Here is a 12117-nt window from a genome sequence, read left to right on the forward strand (position 1 = left end):
TGTCCAGAGGTCCCTGTGCTCACCTGTGCTCATACCTGTGCATTGTCCTGAAGTGCTCACCTATGCCATGATTCAGCTTGTTGTACTGTTAGTCCACCAGAGGGGGCTCTTAGGCTGGGATCTTGTTGAGATTGCAGTGTACTCTCCTGCTGTGAACTCAACAGCACATCTGGTGTCTCCAGAGCCCCGGTGCGGAGCTCAGATGCCTCTTCCAGCCCCAGCAGCCCGGTCCCATTATTTCCGTGCTCACTTCCTTCTGACGCCAGAGCTGTTTTAGACACTTGTCCTCATAGTGCACCTGGCAGCACACCAGCATTTTAGAGCCGCGTCCTTGCAAACCCAGGTCTGAGACAGAATCTCTACTTGCTTTTGTTTAAAAGTTATAAAGTAAATGCATGTGAAGTATGATTTTCTATTAGTCATTTTGGTGCCAAGTGGTTATACTGTGTGTATAACCAGGAATTGTGTATAGTGCTTTACTCAGAAAAAGAGCTTTTTAGTGTCATCGGTGTTTGTGGGGCTCGGCAGTGGGAGGTGCCCAGCCCCAAGCTGTGCAGAGGCAGCCCTTCCCGCTCAGCAGAGGACCTTCTGCCGTCCTGAGACCAGGGCCTGTATTTTATAGGATGGGCACTTGCTGAACTTGTTTCTTTCTGTGAGCACCGTGACTCGTGCCTCTGGTCCTGTCTGCATGTGTTAATACGTGTCCTTAGAGAAAGTGATACATAGATTTGCTATCTGGTGAGTTAAAGGGAAGTTTGGGATGAGCCAATTGAAGTGTCTTGAGGTGGCCACACGGCCCCAAGCGGCCAGCATGGGCGAGAGTCTGTCTGTGTGCAGCTTCATCGGTGTTGTTGGTTCTGGCCCTTCTCGAGGTCCTGGGGACCCCGGGGGGTGATTTCAGCCTGACAGTGTCACACCACACAGCCCTGCTGGATGCGGGGCTGGCGTTCCTGGGAACTCCTCGAAGAGCTGCTTCCCGGCGCTGCCACAATGCCGGGCTGTCTTAACTCTGAATAAAATAGCACATCTTCCACTGGCCTTAGATTGCGGAGATGAGCGGGTTTCCCCAGCAGCTTTGGGGACGGACGTTGGGATGCCACACACTCATGGCCTCGTTCCAGTTGCGTCATAGTTTGGGATTGTTCATAATGCATTCATGATCCTTTGCCCAAATGATGGCTCTTCTCAGGATACAGAATTCTCATAAGAGGTTTGCTTATCAAAACAGGGTAAATATACCCATTAAATATACCAGGAGGGTAAGTGTCAGTGACGTCTCCGGTGAGTCCGCAAGCGGCACCGTGGGTGATGCTTAAGAACCTGCGAGCAAAGCCTCCACTGTGTGTAGCAACGTCGGTGGGTCTGGGGGCTCTGCTATTGTTTCTGGGTCTGCAGTCTGTCTGTCAGAAGCGGGAGATGAGAGCCGGAAGGTGTTGACGTTGATGCGAGCTGGTTCGTGGTGGAGGCTGCTCTGTGTTGGGAACTCTCTTTAATCAGATTTTTTAGCTTCCTGACCCCTCCGGGGTGCTTTACTTGGTGTCCCTGCAAGCCCTGTAGCCCATTGTCCTACGTCATTCAGAGAAGCTCCTGGGCCCCTCAGAATGCCTCCTGACCTCTTCAGATCAGGTGTGGGGTGGGAGGGAGGGAGCGCACACGACCCTGTGTGAGGAGGGGCCACCAGGGATCTTCCCTGCTCAGGGCTCCATTGGAATCGCGGCGAGGCAGGCTCAGTGCAGAGGGCACACACTTTTCTGTCGAGGGTTAACTTAGGACAGAGAAAACGGGTCCCGGTGCAGACTTGTTGAGCCCATGGCAGTGTCCCAGTCCTCACCGGAAAGCAGAGCGCTGGCTAGAATCTGCGCTTGTTACTCCTGTCTTCCCAGTTAAAGGGCTGGGAGACGCTCACAGGTCATTCCCATGGTCCAGCAGGTCAGTCCTATCCCAGTGGCTTTTTGTTACTCAGCAGGGGTGGGGAGCGTCTGGCCTTCAGGCCGTATAAGGCCCCACAAAACCACTTGGTCTGGGCCTGCCAAGGCATCAGGGGTGAGTTAGTTAAATGTTTGACCAAATATAGCAGCTAATTTTTAAGCTGATAATTTTGTATGGCCCATGCATGCTGCTATAAACATCCGTATGGCCCTTGGCAGGAAAGGGTTCCCCACCCCTGCATGACTGGAAGCAGCCAGGTCCATGTGCATGGGAGCAGAGCTGAGCTGGGAGGTGAGCCAACAGCCCCCTTGGTTACTGGCACCAATGGTGCCAACAGTGCAGTTCGGGGGTGCCTGGCTCTGCCCTTGCCTGCTCTGTGCGCTGAGCCCCCTGCCCTGGCCTTTGGCGTGATGACTTGCGGGGTCTTGGCAGTGCTGGTGGAGCGGTGTGAATGCTGCAGACATCGGCCTCTGGCCTTTTCTCGCCGCTGCCTGTGCTGGTGTCGGCGAGTCACTCAGGGGCCAGCCCTGCCAGCCGGAGACTGTTTGCTCTCATCACCCTCACGCAGCAAGTCCATAAACGGTTCAACCTGAGGTCTCTTGGAAAAAAACAGGCACAGATTCCACTGACTCTGCAGTCTGAACACCCGGTCATTCACCATAAAGTCCGTTAGTGCGCTAGATGTGAGATCCCTGTCAGAGTCATGCACCCAAAAGTGACCCTCAGGCTGTGCCCCACACACACCCCCCTCAGCAGCACCCCCCCCCCCATGAGCCTCGCCACGTTCCTCAGAGCTGGTACTGGACCAAGCTCACCACAGGACCCAGCGTGGGAGGGTAAAGTAACGAGGAACACGTGGCCGCAGGGTGTGCTGAAAGTGTGTCTGCTTGGTAACGCATTCCCCGGAGGGACCCGCGCGGCTCTTTAGTGAGCTGATCTGTAAGCTGACTCCTGGCCCTTTGGCAGGTGGACGACATCCTAGGAGAAGGCAGTGATGACAGCGACAGCGAGAAGAAGAAGCCGGAGGAGCAGGAGGAGGAGCAGGATGGGGCACCTCAGCCCAGGGAGCCCAAGGCCCCAGCAGCCCAGAGGGGGCACACACTCCAGTCGAAGTCACCCAGCGAGAGGAGTGCAGCGGAGGCCCGGGGGCCCAGGTGAGGGTGGGCCCGGGGAGGGTGGGTGAGAGTGAGGGTTGGATGAGGAGGAGGGTGGCCCTAGGGGAGGGCTCGGCAGGAACAGGGCCCAGGCCCCCACGCTTTCCCCGGGAGTGGCGGCACCTTCTGCTCAGACATGATGCTCACTCCACAACCGCAGGCAGGTCTCCACGGGGCTCACAGACCAGATGGCGGGATTGTTGTCACCCGTAGCAGTCGGGGGCCGGGGACCCGAAGGTGCTGCGTGGTCCTGAGGGCCAGGGTCACTCTCCTCTTTCTGAAACAACACACACACAGCTTCTTTACACGTGAACATTTCTGAGGATCACATCGTGAAGATGTGGTTTTTATCCAGACTCTGGTTTCGGTTGTTGCTCAGGCAGCTGTTTGTCCTTCAGGAGGGGCCGTGTCTCTCCCACATGCTGCTGCGTTTACCGTGTGATCCAGGCAGCCCGCCCCTCCGTCTTGGTCTCACCAGGGGGCTCCGGGCCCCGTGTGTCAACCGCAGCAGCCTCCCCCGAGCCCTGGCAGGAGCACCTTGCTATGCAGGTAGCGGGCCTGGGCCCATGGCATGGATGACACGTGGTGACACTTCCTGTTTTTCATGGCGCCCCCACCGTCCCACCAGCTCACCCAGAACGGAATTTGATTCTGCGGGCCTTTTATCGGCTGAGTCCCTTCACGCCCTTCAGGTCTGACCCCTAAGCTGTGTGTGCCCAGGTGAGTGACAGCCATGGCCAGGCAGGAATTCCAGCCACAGGTGGGGGCAGATTGTCCCTGTTCCAGCTTCAGCAGTTTCTCAAGCACACACACACCTCCCTCGAGGTGGCCACTCTGAGCTGAGCGGCTCTGAGGCCGAGCTGCCCAGCTGACGTGATAAATCTGTGCTGGGTGACGACAAGCCACACACAGTCACTCTGCTCGCTGCGTCTCCGTTTCTGCGAGCATCCCCTGCGTTTCTGGGGAAGGGGCATGAGGACGGGGCCTTGCCGAGTGGTGTCCCAATGTGAGGTGTCATCTCATCGATCTGTGGCATGTGCTCCCGTTAGGCGTTTTTAACCTGGCGCTGTCTTCGCTCTCAGAAAGAGGAACAGTGTTTTCTCAAAGACCCGGAGAGGACTGGCGTGGCTGCAGGCCCTGTCCTTTGGGGCGGAAGTGGACATGGGTGCTCCAACTGGGCCGAGTGCCGCTGAGCTGAGCACACTGTGTTTCATTTGAAATTCAGTAAAAAGTGCTGTTGGGGTTTTTGTTGTTTGCGTGTGAATTGTTTCGGTTCATGACGACTTCCCCGTGCGATGGCAGGGCCCGTGCTGGTGCCACACGTGCGGTTGGCAGGACATCGTGCCAATGCCGTGGGCCAAGCTGTTCTGAGGAATCTGAATGCCACCGAGCTTGACAGTGTGTTTTCTCGGAAGTAGAAAGGGGTGTGTTTTTGCTTCTCTGCCAGGAACTGACTCGTTCCTCCTTCAGATCAACAGCCACCACATGCCTGTTCTGTGCGCACGGCAGCCGGGCTTCGGCTCCCGGAGGTCAGTCCCTGAGATAAGTCGGTGCATTTGGAAAGCATTTGCCCAAACCAGAGCTTTTCCAGTGGGCGCTGCACTGGCCTTTGCCTGGAGGCGTGGCTTCAGGGTGACCTGAAGGTCATGTAAGACTTCCTTCCGATTCTTTGTAGAGTCGGCGGCTGAGTGAAGACGTCGGGTCAGAAGGGTAGGAAGGAGCAGTTTCCATCGTTACCTGTGGACAGTGGTCACAGCCGTTTCCCTCACCAAAGACTGTTCTCCGAGTGCCAGGAAATGTCAGTCTTGGCGCCGTGGCCATCCCATCCGGTCGGTGGCGCACAAGGAAAACTGCCCCATCTTCAGGGGCTGAATTCCTGGCGCGTGTCCAGCCCACCCACCTCGGTTGAGCACCGACCCCATGTTTCCATGTGGACACAGGTGTGGAAGGTGTTCCAGGTGGTGGATTGACCTGGAAGGTTCTCGTTAATACACTGGGGGTTTGTCATCTCTAAAATGGAGGAAACACAGCATTTCCTCAGTGAGGTTCTCACTTGCTCCCCCACTGGAGCCGTGGTTACACACCATCGTGCCTGCTCCTGCCCTGCCCTGCCGTCTTCAGTGCACCCCTGGGCATTCATCACATCTGTGGACACAGTTGCACTGTGTCCAGTCTCTTCTGTCACAAGCAATGCTGTGGGGCCTGCCCCATGCACTTGAGCGCATCACTCGGTGGATTTCTGAAAGCAGAATTGCCGGTCGAAAGGTGTTTGCGCTTTTAACCTGTAAGCTGCTGACAGTTGTCCTCTGTGGAAGGTGGTGCCAATCAAACTCCCCTCAGAACACGTGACTGTGCTCATTGTCCACACCTGCTCAGCGCGACAGATAAAAAGTGGTGTCGTTGTTTTTCTGCCTTTGTCTTTCTAAGGGCTGTGCCCATGCCCGAGGCTGAGCCCAGAGAGCCCACACTTTGGGGACAGCGACTTCACCAAAACAGTCCAGCCAGTCACTAAACAGCAACAGTAACCAGCCTGGGGGGAGGGGAGACCAGGACCCAGGGCTGCTACAACATGGGAACTAAAATGTCCACTTTCTAGCAAAAACATTACATAGAGACAGCAGAGTCTGACCCACACAGGAAGACAACCACAGGCAAGCAGGTGTCAGAGGTCACAGACCATGGCTTCAGACAATGAATTACTGACAAGGCCTCATCTAGCAGACACTGTCAGACAGGAGCGCTGCAAATGAAAAGTGTAACACGTAAATGGAAATCCACCAGAGGGCCCCAGCGTTGATTTGAACCTGCAGAAGGATTAGCAGACTTGGAGATGGATCGATGGAGATCATGTGATCAAAAGGCACAGACTCAGGTGTGGGCACATGGAATCGACCAGGATCCAAAATCCACAGAAGCAAACACACTGCCCAGTGCCACCTCGGGAGCAGAGCCTGCCCGTCAGATTCAGGTGGTCCTTCCTCTGCCCCAGACGTGGCCTCCCAGAGACAGGAGACAGACTGTTGCAGAAAAAACGGACCAGAACCAAACAGTGCTCTGAGAGTTTGGAGTTACACTTTATTCACCGCCGTGGGCTCAGGGAAATGAATCCAAATCTAAGCAAAGCAACAAGCAGAACTTCCCTTTTTATAGAAGAGCCAGCCCTTTGTGCGCTTGCTGGCGGTGGCCTTGAAAACTATACAGTTCTATCCAATTAAAAAATGCACCTGGCATGGCATTGGATGTATCTAGTCTCTGGCCTACAAGGTCAGAGAGCTAAGTTTATCTCCCTCACTATTCAAGCAGGCTAGAAAGCAAAGTTACTTTTTCAGACTAAGAAGCCGTCCAAAGAATAGCAGAGAATTCCAAACAGTAATTTTACAGAATAGGGGTTTTCCTTCACATTACCCCACCTTGTCCCACAAGCTTTTCAGCCTTGTGGTACAACAACCATGGGATGTTAAGGTGGAACAGGGGTGTTGACCAATCTTTTACTACTTCCTGCTGAAAAAGGGCGACGTCCAAGGGGTTGACATACCGTTTCTTCCTCTTGGAGAGGTTTGTAGGGAATGCTTCTGGCTTGTAGGACCATTTGAAGTTTAAAGGCATATAAGTGGGATGAGATAAAGCAAATTAACAGAATTAGAAGACATGGTCCTAGGATTATGGCCATGAGTAGCATTAACAGTTGTCCTGTCAATGGAAGGAGCTATATCCAGATTACCCGCCCCCCCCCCCTTGCAGTCCAGGTCTCAGATAACTCCTGTTTTATTCATCTTGTTTCTTTTTTATGTAGGAAGCAGTAATTTTATGGTTCTTCTGTATTCCAGCAAGGGCAGAAGAGTTCTCCTCCTGGGACTAGCCTCGGGTTCCTGCGGCACTCATAAAAAGACAAAATGAGAATTACTAGAAAGATAAAAACAATGATTATCCAGAAATACCAGAGCATTTTGCCTTTAAGAGAAGATAAGAAACGAAGTGTAAGGAAGACTTCAGCAGGGTGTTCTCTGAATCCTTTGGAGCAGGTTGATTAGCCAGGTCCGTTGTCTTCTTGGGGGTGATCTGCAGCGGGTGTGTCTGGTCAGAGGGCACCTTCCAGTCAGGCTCCTTGCTGTCCTGGGCACAGAAGGAGCTGGGCTTGTGACCTGGCAGAGACAAACTATAACAAATGGTCCGGTGGAAGGGAAAGAAAACATTTTAGTCTTAACAACCTCTATTGAAATAGGATTTTTCTCCTTAAAATTCCTCTATGGTTATCAAAAAGCCAAATCAAGACTAATTTATCTACTGTATTCAATTTGGCCTGATGTTTGCATAAACACAACAAGAATGGTAACTGACTACTTTGGCCGGAATTTCATGATGGAATCTTAATGTGCCCCGTAGGGCCAGGAAGCCAAGCCATCCAACTGCCATCAGGCCTGCCTGCAGTATCTGCTGAGTTAGGTGAATCCCTCACCTGTAGCAACTCCACCTGAGCCCACGCTCTAGGCTTTAAGGCCCATCTCAGTAGGCCTTCTACTCGTTGCAGCCCAGAGTGAGTGGGGGTTCTGCAGGGATGCAGAGGCGTCCTTATTGCTCCCCTTCTATTCTGACCAACTGCCAGTGATGGTAGGGCATGGACCTGACGCTCCAGCACCAGCCATCTTCAGGGCTCCCAAGCAGGATACCAGGCTTTTCCCGTGGCACTCTTATTGGCTTCAAGTCTTCAGAGTCCAGACAGGTCTCTTTAAAACATGATACTCCAGTCAAAGTTTTCCATTAATAAAACCACTATTAGGAACCAGTTTTATTTAATCTATGTAAAGAAATGTATTGCCATGATTTATTAAGCATTGCCAAATTTCAGAGGAATTATATAAGGAGAAAAACATATTGACCTGATATGCTCCAAGATTTTCTGATTTTCCTTGCCAGTCCCTTTTCATGGACTCTTCAGAGTAATATAACTGTCTTCAAATGGCAAGAAGAAATTTACAGTATGTCTACGTTCAAATAGATAGTTATAGCTCCCCCTGTAGTAGGGCTCCCCTCACTTGACTTGTTTTCTCAGAAAGGACTAAAGGAGCTCTATTTCCTTACAGGGTCTCACATGTCACAGGACCTCACAGGGTCTGTAATTCCTGTAACAGAGGGCTACTATTTACCCGTTTACTACTTCCTTCTGTTTCAAACAGGCCTTCCCCAGTTTCCTACAGTTGAGGTTTGTACCACCCCTGACATGGGCATGGTCACACAGGCCTGCAAGACAGTATATAGGCTGCCAACTGTTAACTGTCTCTTAATAGATACCAAAATCTGATGGGTATTCTTCTTTGCCCAGTTGGGCACCTGCCCTCTTGGCAGATACAGCTACATTCAAACCTGTAAGAGAATCAAAGGTTAATATAACATATTAATACAATGAAATATAATATTGGCAGCATAGCCACTTCAGGAGCCAAATTTCCTGCTACCAAACATGACACATGGTAGGGCTATACAAATAATTTTGAGGGCGGGCAACTAAAGTTCACTGTTGACCCTTTCTACACAAAACAAAACTTTCTGGAGCCATGTCCATGAGAAGAAGGCATCAGCCAAGTCCATCACATAGGGCATTGCTCTAATGCCATAAAGGGTGATTCATGGTCTTGGCTGCAACCAGCACCTGGGAATGTAGCAGGGGAATCATCTTGTCCAGTTCTCTGCAAGCCACAGTCAGGGCTTGTGTACGGCGGTCATTTTTCTCCTCTCTAGCCGCAAACACAGTCTGAACAATCTCCATAAAATGCATTCTGGAACAGGAGAAATTTGTTCGCTGCACAGTGGCAGCTAACCTCTACACAACTGGGCTTGGACATCTGCCCAGAAAACTGCAGTCTATAAGTTCAATATGCAGCCTCCAGTTCTCCTAACCCAAGGAGGTTTCGGCCAGTCTCTGAATCAGACTTCTCCTCTCTTGGAGAATTTCAAAGTCCTGATGGCTCCCAGGTCCAGGGAGAGTGCTCTTTTCTTTGCCCTTTTGTTAACCCTGTTTATTAGTTACAGGGCCCTGCTATCCTTGACTTCCCACCAGTCCCCTTTGTGGCAAAGCAACAACCAGGCCTCCTCCAAGGGAGTGCACTGGAAGGGGATATTAGCCCCTCCTCTTCCAGCAGCAACAGGTACTGAACCCTTTCAGTACATTTGCAAACAGGGAGCTTTCGCTAGCTCTATCCACAGCTTTCCCTACTTGTCTCGCTGCTGCTTCTTTCAGGGCAGCGGGCAGCTCAGGCAGCCATTACCCCCTTCTTTGACCTGGCTCTCAGGGGCTGAGTCTGCCTAGTAAACAGTTCTAAACTTCTAAATCACCAGGGCGGCTGCGGATTTCAGGTCTGTTTCTCCTCCGCTTTTCTCCTGGGAGTTCAGTTGTTTTTAATGTATTAGAATTTTTTTATTCTTAGAAACCTTAATCTTTTAATGATTACCAAAAGTGAACAGTCAGCAATTTTAGATTAATATTTATGAACACATTTTAAAGTACTTTTATTCTTAAGATATATCTAGACCTTTTGTGACAAAACTAAGAACAGGTATCAGTTTAATTTAGCATTGGAAGGGTTAAAAAGAATAAACCAGGGCAGAGAAAGACTGTGCTTACAGAAAACTTGTTGTGACCTTGAAGTTAGTTGATAACGCACCTGCTAGCAGTCTGCAGCCAGTAACATAACTGCTAACATCCCCCTTTTTTTGTCTCAGCCCAGGCCCGTTTCTTTCCCTCACAGATTTTTCTTTTTACTTTTGATCTCTCCGACCAATTCCCCTGTCCTCCAGTCCAGTTGTTTGTCTTCCTTTAAACAGTGGGAGTTTCAAAGAAAACTTTAGACTGCTCCTATAGAGTCCTCCCTCCCAGAGGCTGGGGTCCGACCTGTGGGGAATCATGACTCTTAGTCGGCCTGGAAAGATAATGGGTGCATAGGGAGGTTTTTTTGCAGACAGAGAGCCTGGAGACCACCTGAAATCCAGTTACAGATGCTTTCAGAATCAGGATGAGGGAGGAAGGGAAAGACCAGGCCATGTCCTCCATGAGGATTCCAATAAATGACTGAAAACGGCAAGTTAAATAAAACACATAATCACAAAGACAACAGACCACGCTAGACACACAATCAGGGGTTAACGGGGTCTATAGACAGTTAATAATAACTTCAGCCTTAGGGTCAGGGCCAGTAAATCTCTCCGTCCTGTGGAGCTGCAAGGCCCCCGTGTCCACCAAAGAGATAAGAAAACCATAAATAACAAGTTCTTTGAAATTTATTACTTCGTTAATTTGCTAAGCAAATAGTTACCTTGAAAAGACTTCTCTCTTGCTTTTTACAAGCAGTCTCAGAACTAAGCAATCTTGGAACCTATCCAGCCTTTATTTTAGCCTTTAAATCTACCCTAGCACTTCAAAATTTCAATTTAATACAGCGAATTTTCAACCCAGGTAAGAGCAACTGATAGAAATTTTTGTTAGCGAAGTGGGCTGATTCCTTCTGTAATGGCGAGCAAAAGACTCTGAGAACTATTAGAGACTTTTGCAGCCCATCGCGGGTCCAGTCCAAACGTTTAGCCAGATGAATTAACAGAAATGCAAAATAAATCAAAGTAGCTTTCACTTCACACAGACCAGTAATGAGCAGCCAAAATAGATAAGCACTCATATTCACACTCTCTCAGTAGACTAGCCCAGACTGGAGCTGAGCAGATAAACAAAACAATGCCCAACTCCCCAAATGGGTGTGGGGGCACTCCTGGCACCCATGTCCCGAACAGAATTCTCTACCAACGTCTTGGTGAGAACCTACCGGAGGAGTTAAGACTGCGTCCAGTCCCCCTTCTCGGCAGCAAATTGGCTAGTCCCACACAAACAAACAGCTGTTCACTCAGAGTTTAAACAAATTCCCAAATTCAAATAAATTCTAAATTCTAGCCGAAACCGGTTTGGCTCGGTGGATAGAGCGTCAGCCTGCGGACTGAGGGGTCCCAGGTTCAATTCCAGTCAAGGGCATGTACCTGGGTTGTGGGCACATCGCCGGTGGGGGATGTGCAGGAGGCAGCTGATCGATGTTTCTAACTCTCTATCTCTCTCCCTTCCTCTCTGTAAAAAATCAATAAAATATATTTTAAAAAAATAAAATAAATTCTAAATTCTAACAAATTCCAAAACAAATTACAAATTCCAAATAAATCCCCAATTCCTAAGGGAGCTCTGTGGCTTCCCGGGAGGTGATCAAGCTCCCCTTCCACTCATTCCGAGTGGGCCAAATGGTAGGGGATTGGGGCCCCTACCTTACCAATTCTGTCAACAGGTCCCAAGGTGTGTCCGTCCATGCCCTCCAAATGCCAGCCGGGTCCTGGGCTGAGGTCTGGGAGTGCCCGGAGTTCCCCCGGTTCAATTCTGCTAAATCAGCAGAGCGGCGCCTCCCGGGGGCCTATCTGCCTCCCCCGGTCCTCAAACCCAGTCCACACCGGAGGCCAAGAGGCCACGATGGGTGGTTACCCAGACTTCCCGAAATGTCAGGGAACCAATTATGTTACAGAAAAACCGGACCAGAACCAAACAGCGCTCTGAGAGTTTGGAGTTACACTTTATTCACCGCCGCGGGCTCAGGGAAATGAATCTAAATCTAAGCAAAGCTACAAGCAGAACTTCCCTTTTTATAGAAGAGCCAGCCCTTTGTGTGCTTGCTGGCAGCGGCCTTGAAAACTATAGTTCTATCCAATTAAAAAATGCACCTGGCATGGCATTGGATGTATCTAGTCTCTGGCCTACAAGGTCAGAGAGCTAAGTTTATCTCCCTCACTATTCAAGCAGGCTAGAAAGCAAAGTTACTTTTTCAGACTAAGAAGCCGTCCAAAGAATAGCAGAGAATTCCAAACAGTAGTTTTACAGAATAGGGGTTTTCCTTCACAAGACCACGTGGCCATGCGTCACACTAAAGTGACCTCGTGGGTCCCATGTCCCCACCGCAGGTGGGCGGGCCAGGACCTCGAACGAGATCTGTGATGGGGACAGATGCCTGGATCCTCA

The 12117-nt window shown here is 50.6% G+C and overlaps 1 protein-coding gene across 7 annotated transcripts in view; it reads left to right on the forward strand.

Annotated features, from left to right (window-relative positions):
- CTDP1 (CTD phosphatase subunit 1) overlaps positions 1-12117 on the forward strand; it is a 40298-nt gene that overhangs the window by 25804 nt on the left and 2377 nt on the right. For 3 of the 7 annotated variants that reach the window (XM_059706432.1, XM_059706435.1, XM_059706439.1), the window contains one exon: positions 2896-3083. The exons of 2 other annotated variants lie outside the window; for them this stretch is intronic. In XM_059706432.1, coding sequence (XP_059562415.1) covers positions 2896-3083 — 188 coding nt within the window. Of the gene's footprint in view, positions 1-2895; positions 3084-4758; positions 6116-12117 lie in introns of those variants that run through there. 2 more of the 7 variants (XM_059706433.1, XM_059706438.1) reach the window with 2 other exon arrangements.

The sequence above is a fragment of the Myotis daubentonii genome, chromosome 8 (assembly GCF_963259705.1).
Source record: "Myotis daubentonii chromosome 8, mMyoDau2.1, whole genome shotgun sequence".
NCBI lineage: Eukaryota > Metazoa > Chordata > Mammalia > Chiroptera > Vespertilionidae > Myotis > Myotis daubentonii.